The 15,581-nt window shown below is 41.9% G+C and overlaps 1 protein-coding gene across 6 annotated transcripts in view; it reads right to left on the reverse strand.

The window, feature by feature from the left end:
* The window catches only part of LOC108112523 (protein grainyhead), a 43,109-nt gene that overhangs the window by 25,955 nt on the left and 1,573 nt on the right, over positions 1-15,581 (reverse strand). For 5 of the 6 annotated variants that reach the window (XM_017222440.2, XM_017222439.2, XM_017222448.2 and 2 more), the window contains exon 2: positions 8,903-10,531. In XM_017222440.2, the coding sequence (XP_017077929.1) occupies positions 8,903-10,173 (1,271 nt within the window). In that variant the 5' untranslated portion in view covers positions 10,174-10,531. Of the gene's footprint in view, positions 1-251; positions 588-3,272; positions 3,661-8,902; positions 10,532-15,581 lie in introns of those variants that run through there. The other variant, XM_017222443.2, reaches the window with a different exon arrangement.

Genomic DNA, 15,581 nt, shown 5'->3' on the forward strand with positions numbered 1-15,581 from the left:
TGCTTTGCTTTTCCTATAATAACTTAACTAAACTTTGGCCAAAAACTTGTTTTAAAAGCCAAAATTAAATTTTGAAATACGTTAGCTTAAGCTTATGTTTTATTGATGGATGAATACCACTTTGGTAAGTTTTATTGCCGCATTAAAATAAAAACAAAATAGACCGAAAACGTGCCTGATTTGGAGTCAAAATAAAAAACGGCATTTTCAGGAAGCGGAACTCAGACTCCTTGTCCTTGCTGCCGACTTACCTCCAGGACAAATCAGCATCGTGATTCTCCTTTTCACCTTCACTGCGATAGTAGCTATACAAGGGATAGGCACTGTTTTGAGAGGGAGTGGGCTGTGGAGGAGCCAGTTGCTCGTGATCCTCGTTCAGTTGGATCTCCGCTACCACAGCTTGCATCAAGCCAGCAGCAGTGAGATGAGACTGCTGGTGATCCTGATGATGGCTTACAGGCAAAGCCAATTCTGAATCCTTGACAAGATCACTGTGATTATAGTAGTGATGGAGCAGCTGATGTCCCTGCTGCTGGGGATCACTTTCCACATGCCCCGAATGCAGTGAGTCCAAACTGAAGCCTCGCCTGTGGTTTGGTATTAAAAATTCAAAACTGGGCGTGGCAAAAAGAGACAGTCAGAGACAACGCCCATATGCGTGCATTTATTTGAGTTTTTTCTTTGGTTTTTGTTTTTTGGCAATCCAGCATCATTAGCATTTTCATTTCTATTTATTTACTATTTACATAATCAATTTTTGGGCCAGGTGCGTCCGCTGATCATATCGGAGTGTGTGTGTGTTTTATTTTTTATATTTTTTGTGTGCGTCTCAGTTACGGATTTGTAAGTTTTGCGGCAACTTTTTACTGCTTTCGGCATCGGAATTGATTCGTTTAGCGCTATTAGCGCCATCAAACAGAAACACACAGAGAGAGGGACAAAAAAAAAAGAAAAACAAAGAGTTTGGCCCGAAAAAAAAGCGTCAACTTTTTGTTAACACTTTGCCCCGCCCCTGGACGCCGGTGCTGGGGTCCCCCCCCTCTAGCCACCCCTGGACTCGGCAAGTGGTCCGCAGCAGCAGTCATTCACTAATTATTTATTTCCCATGAAGCTTTTTTATCACACCCGGCACTTGTAGAATGCCAGGGGTATGCTGGGTCTTTGCAGATTTATGCAACAGGAAAGAGGAAGTGGTTCCGACTTTATGGGGATTATCATGGAAATATCATGGAAACTTGAGACTTCGATCAATTAATTAGCTTGAGTTTGATTGGGCTCTTTGAGAGTTAAGTCTTAGAGGGATATAGCCATGTTGTTTTGGAAGTATTAATAATATTTATTAATATCTTTTAAAAACCCCACCAAGTAGGCTATGAAAATATCAAAGAATGTATATCCAAAGTTTTATCCCTCAACATCCAAGGTATTCTCAATTCGTATCCCCCTTAATTTCCCTCATTTTTTTCCTTCTAAGTGCTTGGGATTGCGAACCCGTGATTAGGCCAACACCTCGGCCACTCGTCCGCCTCCTTGGCATCACCCGCAGAGCCGGCCGATTGTGCAACAAGTAGCAAGCAGTTTGCCAAAAACAAAAACACAACAAACGTTGAACACAACCCTAAATGGCAACCCTGTGGCGCATTTTCTGCCACCTGAAGGCGAGAGAGCTTGCAAATTGCCAGAGAGAAGTTGCAAAAAAGGAGGCAGGATGGCTGTGGTCTCGCTGGCAATCACGGCATCTCGGGGCATACGAACTTAGCCTGGGAAGTGCTGGCCCAAGGCAAGGTGATCACAACCCGGGGCCAACAACCGGTTCCCTAACGCGTCAAGATACGCGGCAGCTGCCTAACAAAAATAACTACCATATATCCCTAATCCCAAGTCGCGGGGCCCAAGAGCGTAACGGTTAAGGAAATCATTATTGATATTAGCCGAGATATGAAGAGGTTGTGCTGCAACCGAAAGAAAGACAACGCAGCTTGCTCGGACACCGTCCGAGGAAGATAAAGGACGCGGACCAAGGTCCTTCTAAGATATGGGAAACAAAGAACTTGATTTGCATAATGCTTTCAGCTCGAAAAAGGATTCGTTCGGGATTCACATGCAAGTCCTTCCAAGACTCCTTTCGGGCACATTTGTCACGGCCGAGTGACTGGCTGGCTGGGCCTTTTTTTATTGTCATTGTTTCTCAACGTTGGACATCGCACCTTCGGGCCCATTCAGATCGGTGGTTCGTGTCCGGCGAAGAAGCAACCAACCACCCCTTTTGAATGGCATTTGGAGGGTCCGAAGGTCCTGCGATGTAATTTGCATAAAAGCGGACATGGGCTTAGGTAAATCGCCCCGAATCGGACCTAAAAGTTTTCAACCCCTTCCTTGGGCTTAGAATGGGTTGGTTGGGCTGTGGGCTGGAATATGGGTGTGTGTGGAAGCTGCTGTTGTTGCTGACGCGATTGATCGAGATTGTCTGGCGCGAACAATAACAGATATAGAAACCCGAGGTCCATTAATATTTGTCCCTTCGGCGCATCCTTTTTAGCATCTGTTCCTTTTTTTGTACCTTCTGACCGATGATCGCCAGTGAGCTAGCGAGTGTGGGAAACCTTTCAAGATTCTGATTGGGAAAATGGATGGGAAACCCCGCTAGTTTGGAAAATTATCCAAAAGAGACCGTTGAGAGGGGCATTATTTTTGTTGGTCGCTTTGTTGGTTTCTCTGTTTGTGTCTTTCTTTTATTTCCACTCATTTTACTTCTTTCTTTTTGGTCTGTGTCATTTACATGATCATATTTTATGCAAATGGCCCCAGGGATCTGCGGGGTATATATATATATATATATATAGTATAGGGTATAGTATAGTATATATACGATAGCCAGCAGCGTTGTCGGGCGTGGGCAATAAATTTCTCATTCGTATCGCATTAATTACTACAATATTATCAGCAGATACAGCCGAAAGCCCGTGTGCTGCATACACAGATACAAAGATACAACAACGCGCTGCCATATTGGAAATACGCGAGATTCGAGATACCGAGAGGTGGATACAGATACTCTCATATAAAAAGATACATATATACATATGGCTACCTAGAGCGAAAGCTTTGGGGCAAGCTTATAAAAGTTACACAATCCGCAGGAGCCACACACACTCTCTGTAGATCCTTCAAGGCAGAAGCACACACTTTGACTTAACACCTAAAAGATACAAATGTATCTTTGAAATGCCTAGCATATGGACGTTGTCTAGGAGGATGTTATATCCTTCTACCGTGGCTCGGACATCCAATCCGTATATGACAGGGCATAATTCGTAGTGCTCGTAGCCTCCTGCATTGTTGATTCCAATATAAAAGATATATCTTTACGATCCTTGGGATCATTCACTGATCAAGCTTTCCAGCTGCTGATAACACTTCATCATTTTTCGAATGCACTTCGCCGCATTTACGAACCGAAAGATACAAAGATACGTCTCGACTTTAACTCTAAGCGGATTACGCGCGTTCTTTGATTGATTTTAAAAGAACAACAACATTAAGTACATATAAATAAATATTGCTATATGTAAGTATGCTATAGGGTAAACATATATATATCAAGATATATATATATATAAACTTGATGCTGTTGTCGACCTTGTGGCTTTTCGATATCAACTGAAAACCACTTTGAGCGTTCGATAAACTTGTAGCGCCAATTCAGAGTTTTGGAGTGGAGCGGAGAGACTAAAATAACAACAAATTTTAACAACAAATACAACTACAACAACAACAGCAGCACTAATAACAACAACAACAACCATCTACAAGAACAACAGGCGACAGTCGAAAGCGTATGAGACGCTGAATTGTGTTAACATGTTTCTTTCTTGTCTCCTCAACGTCGTCTCCTCCATCTACCTCTCTTGCTCTCTCTTGCTCACTATCTATATGGCTCTCTCTTTCTTTCACTTTGCAGCCATTTCACTCTAGTCGCTGTTGTTGTTGTTGTTGCTGCTGCAGGTAGACTGCGCAGGTGAACAGGTTTGTTTTTGTATCAAAATGTCCAAACGCTGTTGCACCTTTTAATATTAATAATAATAAAATGAGAAGCAAGAAACAAAAAGGCAATAACAACAACTTGGAAAGTTAGCTTGATTAGCTTGAAGACTTTGGGATACCCTTTTTTTGAGATATAATATCTTAAAGTGATCTCATTGGGAGGTTAATGGAGTATCGTAAAGATACTTATCAAAGTTTGAGGTAAATAAAGCTTCGAAGTAGAAAAAGTATTTTAGGATGGGTTTTTCTCGTTTGGTTACTTAGTTGGATTTTAGTTTTATAAGAAAACCCTCTTTTAAGTTTGTTTTTATAAAAATTAAATCATTTTTTTTTATCAAAAATAGTAAAAACTGTTTTTCAAAGAGTGCTTAAGTGATCTTTCAAGCTAAAAATCGTGATATTATATCAACAATATTATTATACTCCCCTTCATCTTTAATGATTGCCAAAAGGATGCAGAAAAATGTATTTAATTATTAAAAAATTATAAAAATAAATTTCCGAGAAATAACCTTAAAAAACCTTCAAAGTTTCTCCCTTTCCTTAAAATATTTACTTAGAAAAAAATTTCCTTATTTTTCATTACTTAACAAACTTCTTAGCACTTCATTACTACCCTACCCCCAAGGAAGGGTATCGAAGTGCTCCATTTGCAAGCGCATGCGTGACAGTGACTTGGGGTCTGTGTCGCTGTCCCGCCCCTTCCTCTGCACCCCTTCCCAGATGCTGTGAAACGGCGACAACAGTAAAAATATTGAAATATTGTCAATCAAGGGGAAAAGCACGGCGAGTGAAGGAGAGATCTACCAACAGGGGGGGAGAAGGAGAGGAGTTGAGCGACAGAGACAGACGCGTTCTATCTGCCCGATAAGAGACACTAAAAGTGTCGCTATGCCGCCGAAACGCACAGTACAGCAAATAAAACGAAACAAAAAAGAAATTAAAATAAACTTAAAAAAAAGGAGTAGCTTTAAAGAGGGGAAAAAACCAAAAACCAAAAGGAAAAAAAAAACGAGATAAAATATGTTTTACAGCTCAGAAACTTAATATGATCGGGTAAAGTGAAAGTAAGCAGAGCTATATAAGATATATACGGCGAGTGGGTATACATATATCTTAAGCTGGGGTGTGTGTGAGTGCGTGTGTGACATGCGCATTGACCGCGAACGGTCTGGCCCGATCAGAAGGCCAAAACCCGAAGGTTATCCTTGCGTATGGAAATTTCACAAACTGCATTCATTTTTGTGGGGTTTCCGCATTGCAATAAGGAAAAGCTCCCTGCACTAAGCTACATAAATCTGTTATTAAGAGATCAGAATATAAGCTACTTCCATTCACAAAAGATAGGTTGGGTTCGTGTCGTGGGGGGGAACTTTTTTAAGCTATGCTAATGTCAAAGTTGAATTTCGGAACGAAACGATTTCGTCATTAATTATTATTAATTTATTTCACGGCCATCAAATATTATTGCACTTTAAGCTTCGCTTGAATACAAATTCGATTTCCAATTTACGTAGCAGATTCTATTTTTAAAACTCTTATAACTTTATTAAATGTCAAAGGGTAAGTCTGTATGAGAAAGGAAATGCAAATGACGTCCGAGATATTTTATGGATTAGCCATCAGCCTTTGTTTAGCTTATTAATAATAACAAGACTCCGATTTAAATTATGGCTTAGAAGTTCTTTTGGTAGATAAAGAAAATATAAGAAAAATTAAAACTAAATAAATTAAGCTTAAGAACCTTTACTAAGGAAGGAGACCTCTAAAGATTTGACTTTCCTTTTTCGAGTAAAACATTTAAATTAGCAATTGATGAAATTATACGGATTTATGCCGCTTGCATAAGTCCTCGTGCGGTTAAATAATGGAAAATGCATAAACAATAAAACAATTTTATGGCCAAATGGGGGGAGTAATAAAATCGTGGCTAGTACATTGCTTTGCACTCAACTCAACCGAATAATCTGGCTAATTCGGGGGATCGTAAAAACTTTATAAGCCACTCTAAAGGCAGCCTGCAATTTGCCAATGCAATTGCTAAAGCTTTTGCATTGTCATTTGTTCAATGAAGCTTTAAGCTTAGTTTTCCCGAACCCTGTTGTATAGTGTAGTTTTCAAATGTCTTTGAAAAATGAAATTTATTAAGTTTTTAGTTAATTTTAAGTAATTTCTTTAAACTTTTATTAGTTCTTTAATATATTTTCATCAAACAAAACCTAAACCCTGTTGGCAAGTGTAAATTAAGATGCTGCAAGGGATATGTTATGCGGTGACAGACAGACACAATGGAAAGGATGGCTCAAAACAAAGGTCAACTGGCCTTAAGCACATATATCTAGAGAGAGAGAGAGAGAGAGGTAGAGGGACTGCCATCCCCAGTCCGATCTGTCTCTGTCGCCGCTTTAATTTGACTTTAATGAAAACGTGGCAAGTCGAACACTTTTGGGATGCAGACATTTTACATGGACATGGATGTGGCTCTTGGCTCTTAGCCTTAGCTGTTGCCATGGACATGTCCTCAGCTGCTTATCATGGGGGCCAGCGAAACAAAACAAACTGTACATCAACCACCGAGGCCGAGAGACCCGAGAGTGCGAGGCCACAGCCAAGAGCAACACGCAAGGTCCAACGGCAGCGGCAGCGGCAGCGTCTTCAACGGCATGCCAAAGTCTCAGAGTCGAAGTTTTCGAACAAAAAGCCAGGCCAAAACCAAACCAAAGTCCGAATCGAAGACGACGTTAGCTCGGTCCATATGCGGAAACGCAATTTTGTCGTTATTTATGGACCTTGCCGCGCATGCAACATGCACGCCGGCCAAACGAACCAGCGTTGTTGCTGCTGTGTCCGTTGATGTTGCTGTTGCAGATGCGATGCGGCTGCTGCTGCTACAACCGACGCAGCAGCATCCTCCGCTATAACAGGATGGGACGTTGGCATTAGAAGAATGCACTGCGAAAGAATCCTGAATTCTTGAATAAAATTCTTGGTCTTGAGAAGAATTTTATTTTGAAGGAGTCTCGTCTTATCTGCCCAAGCCCAAAAATGTTTCTTTACTAATAATTTCTCTCTGTGTAAGAACATAGAAGGAGGCTGAGGAGGAGTCTGATGCGGCTGCAGATGCGATGGCGATGGCGATGGCGATGGCGATGGCAATGGCAATGGCGATGGCGATGGCGTTGCAGATGTCCGAGTGGCGATCCATGCAGATGACGATGACTTAGTTGCCAAGCTCCGAGGCGGCACCTTGCTCAAGGAGGCTGCGCTTGCATCTCACCTCGCTAACGGTTCTCTATTAGATTAATTTATATTCAAATTTTTATTACCAGCGCATACCACCGGTGGACGTCGACTGCTCTAAAATGAATTGCCAAGCGGATCGGTTGAGGATGGTGGAGATGAGGGTTTCCATTTGCCAGAGCCTGGTGCTGGATCTGGGTGTTATTAGCTCGCCTACTTGCACATTCGATGCACGCCAGAATGCCAAAGTTGCTGTTGTTGCTGTTGTTGCAGGGGCAGCAATAACGTATAGAAGAAACAGTTACAACGGAAGCTGTCATTCCACTGGGGGAATGAAGGCTGGAGGATGGAGGATGGTGCATGGAGTTTGAAGTTTGCAGCATGGGGATTGGGGAATGAGCATGGATGGAGGACTTCGGCCTGAACTCAATGTTTGGATAATGGAAGGGGGGGAAAGAAGCCAGAATGCGCTGGCGTTGCCGTTGCTGCTGTTGCTGCTGTAGCTGCTGTTGCAGCAATGTTGCTGCCGTTGCCGGTTGGCCTATCGCAATAATTAACAGTAAAATGCATGCGGCAAAGAGCGGTTAATTCAAATGCATGAGAAATGCAAATGACAAACATTGATTTGAAAGGACCACGACTCGAGGGGTATTCAAACCGAATCGAAACTAAAACTTCGCTGTCCCCAATTAAGATGTTGATGTGGTAAGCAACAGCAGCAGCAGCAACAGCAGCAGCAACAACTAACAACAACAAATCAAATCTCCAGCTGCAACTGGCCGCCATGACGAAGGCAATTAGTCGAGATTTATGTTGCCGATAGAACAGCGTTCAATGAATAGCTGAGTGGGCTGGACTGGGTTAAGGATATTAACCGAAACATAGGCTATGTAGTTGGTATAAGATCTTAGTTTGTAGTTGAGAGAGAATCTTAAGTTGTTTTTTTTTATATTAAGTTTAAGTTTTGGGAAGTATATTAGTTTGTAGAATGCAAAACAAAAACCAAAGTGAAGAAATATTTGCCTAATTAGCCATAACTGAACGAAGTTTAAAACCTTTTTCTGTTAAATTACAAACGAATTATCACTTCTTTACTTAGTATAAATACTAAGAACTAGTAGCTGAAAGTATTTCAGATATCGGGGCTTATAAAGGCAATCAATATGCAAACTCAAAAGGTTTTAAAAACCAAAGAATACTTCCTGGCTGCTAAAAGATATAGTTAAAACTCTTTTCCTGATAAAACTAAATAGAATAAGGAAGTTAAATGTTTAAAAATATATTTTAAGCTTTATAAAGAAACATTTATACAAAGTTATATTCCCTTTACAACTTCCAATAAGCATCTATCACTGATCAAAAACAATAAAGTTTGTAAATACAATTTCCCAATCTGCTAATGAAAGTTTATTGATGTATAAAAATATACTCAACCCTTCGAAAACAACCTTTTCCCAAATCTGACCCTTTACCCTCCCAACTTGGCCACTAATTGAGGATCACAGCTCAATGGAAGTTTCCTAAGTACAATGACGAACCACTTGGCAGTGGACCAACCCTTTCCCATAGCCTAACCCTTCATTAAAGCTAAAACGCCCTTTGCGGGCAATTCACTCACCTCTGCAGATGCTCCTCGACTCCCGCTGGCAAGGCACCGTCGGACACAATATACACAGGCTGTCCGCCGGCACCGGTGGTAGTGGCATATGGAAGTCCTGCCTGGACGACTACTTGGCCATCGGACACAAGACTGCCAATATCGCCGCCTGAATATATTTCCAATGACTTTTGATCCGTGGTCGAGTAAATCACTGTCTTGCTGCCATCGTTGTAGATCAAATCTATATGCTTATCGGCTTGATAGAGGTCGGGATCAAGTTTTTGGGGCACGGCCAGATGGGGCAATTGCTTAACATTCACATTAACGCCATTCGGATCCGAGGTGGTGTAGATGATGGAGCCACCAGCTGCTGCTGCGGCAGCCGCATGTTTCTTATGGTCCTCGTAGATATCAGCCTCCGTCTTAATCACATTCGAATCATTGCCGCTGCTATAGTGTAGGACAGAGGCATCCAGTGGCAAGGGTGACGTCTGATACACAGCCTGTCCATGATCATTGTTCATCTTCTGGGCCTGGTTGTACATGGCCGTGGCCACGGCATTGTCATTGGGCATCAGTTTGGAGGGATCACTGACAATCCGGGTGAGTATGTGCTCACCAGCCTCGTTACGCGACAGGATATGATGCTCTCCGTTGATGATCTCCCGCGAGATGATCTGCTGCTGCTCGCCATTGGGTCCCACCACACGGATTATCTGATTCTCATCGAACTCGATCTTGGCCAGCGGCTGGTGTTCCGTCTGCTGTTGCTGTTGCTGCTGTTGGGCTTGGTTGCCCATTTGGGCCGCAATCCGAGCATCGATGGCATGGCCTTCATCGGAATTATTGCCACCTCCTCCATCCGCTGGCATCACTACCTTGGGTGTTTCATAGATAAAGACGGCCTCCTTGTCGTACAGCTTGGAGTTATCCGTGTGCAGGTCCAGGACATTGACATTCGTCATGGTGGCCAATTCCGGCTGTGGTGAGTCCGGGGATCGATGCATTGTGGTTAGAAGTGGCACTCCGTTGGGAGCCAAAGGTGAACTATTGTTATTACCACCACCTCCTCCTCCTCCTCCGCCGCCGCCGCCGCCGCTTCCTTGTTGTATTGGCGACAGAGAGGCGTCACTAAGGATACCCACACCTACGCCTACACCAAGGCGACTGTGGGTGTGCTGATGCAATTGGTGGGCGTGTCCGTGACCGTGGGCGTGGCCGTGGGAATGAACGGACAGGGAGAGCTCGTTGGACGTGATTACGCTCGTTGTGGCGGTGGATGTGGACATTATACGTGCTAGTTACGGCTTACTGAACTAATTTGAACTGGATTCCGGATTGCACTAGGACTTGGTCGTGGTCTGATCATCGATATAGTTGCTATTGTTGCTATTGCTGTTGTTGTTGTTGTTGTTGTTGTTGTTGCTGTTGTTGCTGCTGCTCCGGCTGCTGGCAAGTATAAACATAATAAATATCACTTATCAACGTTTTGATGGAAGGCACTTTGTGGTTCTCTTCGGTTTCTCGATTTTTTTTTTAGGCTCCGGTTCCGGCTGGTTGGTTGCACTTCGTCTTGGTCGTTCTCGTTGTTTCAATTACTGCATTCTATGGCACTAAGGAACTTCCTTCGTTTAGTTCTCAGCTCAGCTGTAATTGGTAAGGGGAAAAGACAATGGTGGTAATTAGTATAACAGGTGAGAAAGTAAGATAAAGATTTAGCCTACTCTGGTTGTTGGTGAGGAATCTTAACTAACTGGGGGTATCTTAACTATGTCAGAGAAGGAAAAGAAAGGTGTAAGCTGTTCTAATTCTGAACTTTTTCTGTAAAAAGTTTAAATTAAGTTCTTCTTTTATATAAAAAAGTTATTAAATTTCACAAAAACTATAAAAATGAAATGTAAAATGTAAAAAATTTCGCACTTATACTTAATTTACTGCCTTCTAATTAGTTTTTAGGACTTTTTCATATCTTTAATTATTAAAAATTTATATTTCAAGTATTTTAAACTAACTTTTTTTTGTATGTTTCTAAGGTCTGACCTCAGCTAAGCAATAAAAAAGTTTGCTTATATCTATAATTTAGTTTTTTTACTTAGCAAAAGTAATAGAGAAGTCATTTTATAACCTTTAGTTTCCTCAAAAACAATCAAAAGGTTTGCTCAATGGCCCAGCTCATCACTTAAGCCCTGCAAATCGTGTGTGAATCATGGGCATATATAGATAGCATAAGGTGTTGTTTCCCTACCACATCAATCCCTCCCTTCTACCCACTGTTGTGGCCGTAAAAAGGCCGCAAAAGCAACAATAAAAGTGGCAGTGTGTGTCTGGCGGCAGTCTGCTTGGCGCCCCCGGTTTCCCCCTGTTGTTGGACCAACCCCCGCCTTCTCCTCCGCCCTGACAACTGGCCCACAAGCAGACCGGCAGATGCAGTCACACACCCCCAACAGCAACAACAAGAAGGCAAACATAAACGGAAGAGCCAGCGGAACGGGTTCAAACGATGAGCGATTTGCAAGCACACACAAAACAGACCAGACTGCCAGACAGCCAGCCAGTCAGTCAGCCAGTCAGCCAACAAACAAACAAACAAAAAGGGGCAAACACAAAACAAAACAAAACAAAACAAAAAACAAAAAAAAAGTCGGAAAAACGGAAAAAAATAAATAAGCCAAGTTGGCCTGCACACACGTGCCCGTCGAACTAGTTTGACTCCTTCGCAAATGTCAAACGTGTAACTGCATAACTCAGCGCGGTTCATCACATCGGCAGAAATAACAAAAGCAACAACAAAACAACAGTCAAACAGGTGGAAGAAGCGTCGCCGCTGCTCACGTCTCTGCCAACGTCAACTGAGACGCCAACTTCTCAGCCATATTTGTGTTTTGTTTACAACGGGGCTTTGTGTGAAATTAAACACACAGAGTGCTACGTACTACCGCTGCACGGCTCAAAAACGAGAAAAAAAACAAACCAGTCAGTCCATCAGCTGTTAATAGTCCAGAATCTGCGAGTTAGCAAAACATGTTTATGAGGGATTTTGAAACCGAAACCGAAACTGAAACTGAACTGAACTGAACCGAAACTGAACAAAACAACAAAAACAACAACATCGCGCCACCATCGACAGCAGACAACAAGTTGAGAACAGGTACTACTCTCCACACTCCACACTCGACACACTCCAAAACTGAAACAGCCACACCGGTAGCAGCAGCAGCAACAGCAACAGCAGCAGCGTCTCAATCCTTGACCTAATCCAGAAGGCTGACTTTCTGGTTCCACCACGCCTTTGCTAAAGCTTGCCCAGGTTCAGGTCCAGGTTCAGATTCAGGTCCAGGTCCAGGTACAGGTCCCAGGTCCAGTCTCCCCCCAATATTGTTGTTTGATGATAAAGCCAAAAAATGACTGCTGCTGCTGCTGCTGCTGCTGATGCTGCCGCAGAGTTCACTGCTGGGATGTGGATGTGGATAAACCCGTTTTTGTCAGCCCATGCCGGTGAGTTCACGACTATCTCGGTGGCTCCTCGGGCCCGGTCTGTGGGTTCCGTTAGTAGGTGAGGTCAGTGTCATGCGGCGTTGTCGGCGTTGTCTGCCTGCTTATAGACTAGTTTTTTTGGCACAACAAACACGGACACACACGAAAACAATTACCCCGAAAGAAAGTTGAGAAAGGCAATTAGGAAACAATTAAACAAACATCAACACCCCAGCAAGTGATCCCATCCCATCGCATCCATCGAACTGGGTCAGCTATACTATATATGACCATTCGCAGACCCTCGGGGCAACGTTGCCCGGATGAAAAAACTTTCCAACTTGCCGCTTGAATGGTGGCGATCGGAGAATGGCAACGAAGCTGGCAGATAGATGGATTCTGGCCAAGACCCATCACTCATACCGGTGGGTGCAAAAGAAATCAGCAACATGAGAAGTGGCTGCTGGTATATGGCCAGGTATGCCCGCAAAAGGGAAGCGATGTGGAGACGACAATAATCCCAATTAATCTTATAGAAGAGATTTGTGGGGAACTTTTTATAGGAACTTTCTTAAGCCCGGGGGTGCCATTTATTAGAGATCACCTAATTCTGACAAACAACAGGAACATCTAATTAAATGAGATCTTTCTAGGCGAAGGTGGATTAAAGTTTAAGACTTTGACAAAGATACATCTTTTTGTGATATTTTTTATAATTCATTTTAAAAATGATTGATGGGTGGCATATGAGGTAAGTTCTTAAACCTTTAAAACCAAAAACCGTGTAACTATATATTCCCTTTCATTAACTTTCTTAGAAGTTCTCATAAGAAAATCATTTAATATCCCTCTTTATTGCGTAAGATTTGCAGCTATTCGATCATTTAAACAAGTGTAGGAGAGAAGGAAACTAACAGGCAATTAGTGTATTGATTGGCTAAACAATAAATCGTAAATCAAGTTCAAAACTAAATCGAAAACCTATTTCAGTTTAGCTTACAACTAAGTAACTATAAGGAAATCTTTCGCAGCGAAAGCTATTTGCATATTCATAGCTTTTCCACCTTGATAAATTCAAATTTACACTCAGTTTTCCTTGAAGCTGCCTAGGCAATGATATATAATTATTGAGTTCTAGAATGGAAATGTTTAAAACACTTTGTAGTAACAATATTTTGATGCTGCCACATGAACTGTCCACCTACAAAGGCTTCCTGGGTTTTCGGGGAGAAGGAAAAGGTAGGCAAGTGGGAAATATCTGGTAAATGAACCCTCTCTCCCAAGACAATCATTACTAATTTTCTTCGATTATATCGACTGGGAATGACCACATGCGAACATAAACCTCAGATCTAACCTTTGCATGCAGACAACGCCTACAACAAGATCTATGGGTATGTGTTCTTTATTATGTATCCCTCCCCCTCCTACCCCGATCACCTTTTCCCCCTTATAATACCCTCGGTTTTAGATACACAGTGAATACCAAAAGCAATTCCATTTCAAATCCCATTAAGATTTGACATAATTTGAAATTTGGATTTTACGTCTCTCCACCTTTACGTAGGGAGAATGATGGGGAATAGAGGAGGAGAAGAGCGGAGAAGGGTAGGGAAGTGGAGAAAAGACAAGAGAAGAAATGCGCAACGTAACCCTAAGACATCAACGGTCAGAGTTGTTGGGCATCAATAACCAAAGCCAAAGACTGAGCCGAGACTGGGAGTTGGTAGATGGTACACTGAAAAGAATTTCTTACATATGTGATTTGATTTTAAATTAAATTTTAATTTATCATTAAACGTTAGAAACAAATTAAATAGCAAATGATTGATATTAATAAAAAATTTGTTTAAATTTTTAAACTATAAATCCCATTATTTCACTTCACCTTTTTCTTCCCGTGTAGATGGGAATGGTAATGTTAAGGGGAATAAAGGCGTGCAAGGAGTGGGAGGGGTGGGGGAACGGCTGCAAGACGGAGTCAAGAAGGCCCGAAGAAACGAAGAAAGGCTAAAGAAAAGAAAAACAATAAACGTTAACACGAACACGAAAATAAAATAACTCTCTCACGAAGTTCCCCCTTTTTTTGTGTGTGGGTTACATGTGCCGCTGTATACGTCTGTCTGTGTGTTTGTGTGTGTCTGTGTGTCTGTGTATCTCACGGCTGAATGTATATCTGTGTGTATAGTTATGCCTCTGTATCTGTGTTGGTGTGAGTGCTGCGTAGATGTTCATTTTACTGTACCATAATCGCAGCCCCAAATTGATCACCATCATCAGGAAAGGTACAAAAAAAAAACTAATAAAAATAAAAATCATAATAAAAAGAAGCCGAGAACAGAAGACCAAAAGGCAGCAGCAGCACAAAAGTCCAGGGGAAAACGTAATCACAAACACTGGGCAACATCATCGATTTTCGAACAAGAAAGCTGCGCAGTCGCTGTCACAGTTAACGACGGCTGAGGCAGCGGCATGGATAGAGCAACAGAGGCGTCTTGATCCCTTCTCGCTCCCGCTCTTTATGGCCAACTCTCCCGCTCTAGCACGGCATTGTTGGCAATATAACAACAACCAACAGGCAACACCAATACCTGTGCGCCTTACCTGCCGCTGCTGCTATTGCTGCTGCTGCGCAGCGGCCACTTCGAAAGACGAAAAATACAAAATAAAACCAAACAAAGAGGAATGTGTGCGCGAAAGATACGGCCAACAACACGGCAACAGCAAAGGTAACAAAAACAACAACATGGATTGAGGCTGGGACCAAGAGACTTAGGCTACGTCTGCACAACATACAGGGTGTCCATGGTAGACAATGCCTTTCAAAAGAACACTATACAACATGTTATTAAAAGTATTTCAGTTTTGATTAAAAGTGTTTAGTGTTTTTAATTTAGATTATGTTACAAAAATCTATGTTCTATTTTAATATAATGATTACTTTATATTTTTTATGACCTTTTAGGACAAAAAGTAGGAAAGTTTATGAAATTTAACTAAAAATTTCTTCTGAACTATTGTTAAAGTTCATTTTCCAATATGGTATTTATATTCCAACTTATTAAGGAGAGCTTTTGATACCAAAAACATATTTCTAAAGTTTGATATTAATCCCATATGCAGTCTGACTACCTTAAGACGATTCAAAGTTAATCGATTTTTCTGGAGTAAAGAGATTTCGTGATATATATGGTATGTTCTAGAACTGCTGCAGTTTTAATAA

This window comes from Drosophila eugracilis, unplaced genomic scaffold (genome assembly GCF_018153835.1).
Source record: "Drosophila eugracilis isolate 14026-0451.02 unplaced genomic scaffold, ASM1815383v1 contig_90, whole genome shotgun sequence".
Classification (NCBI taxonomy): Eukaryota; Metazoa; Arthropoda; class Insecta; order Diptera; family Drosophilidae; genus Drosophila; species Drosophila eugracilis.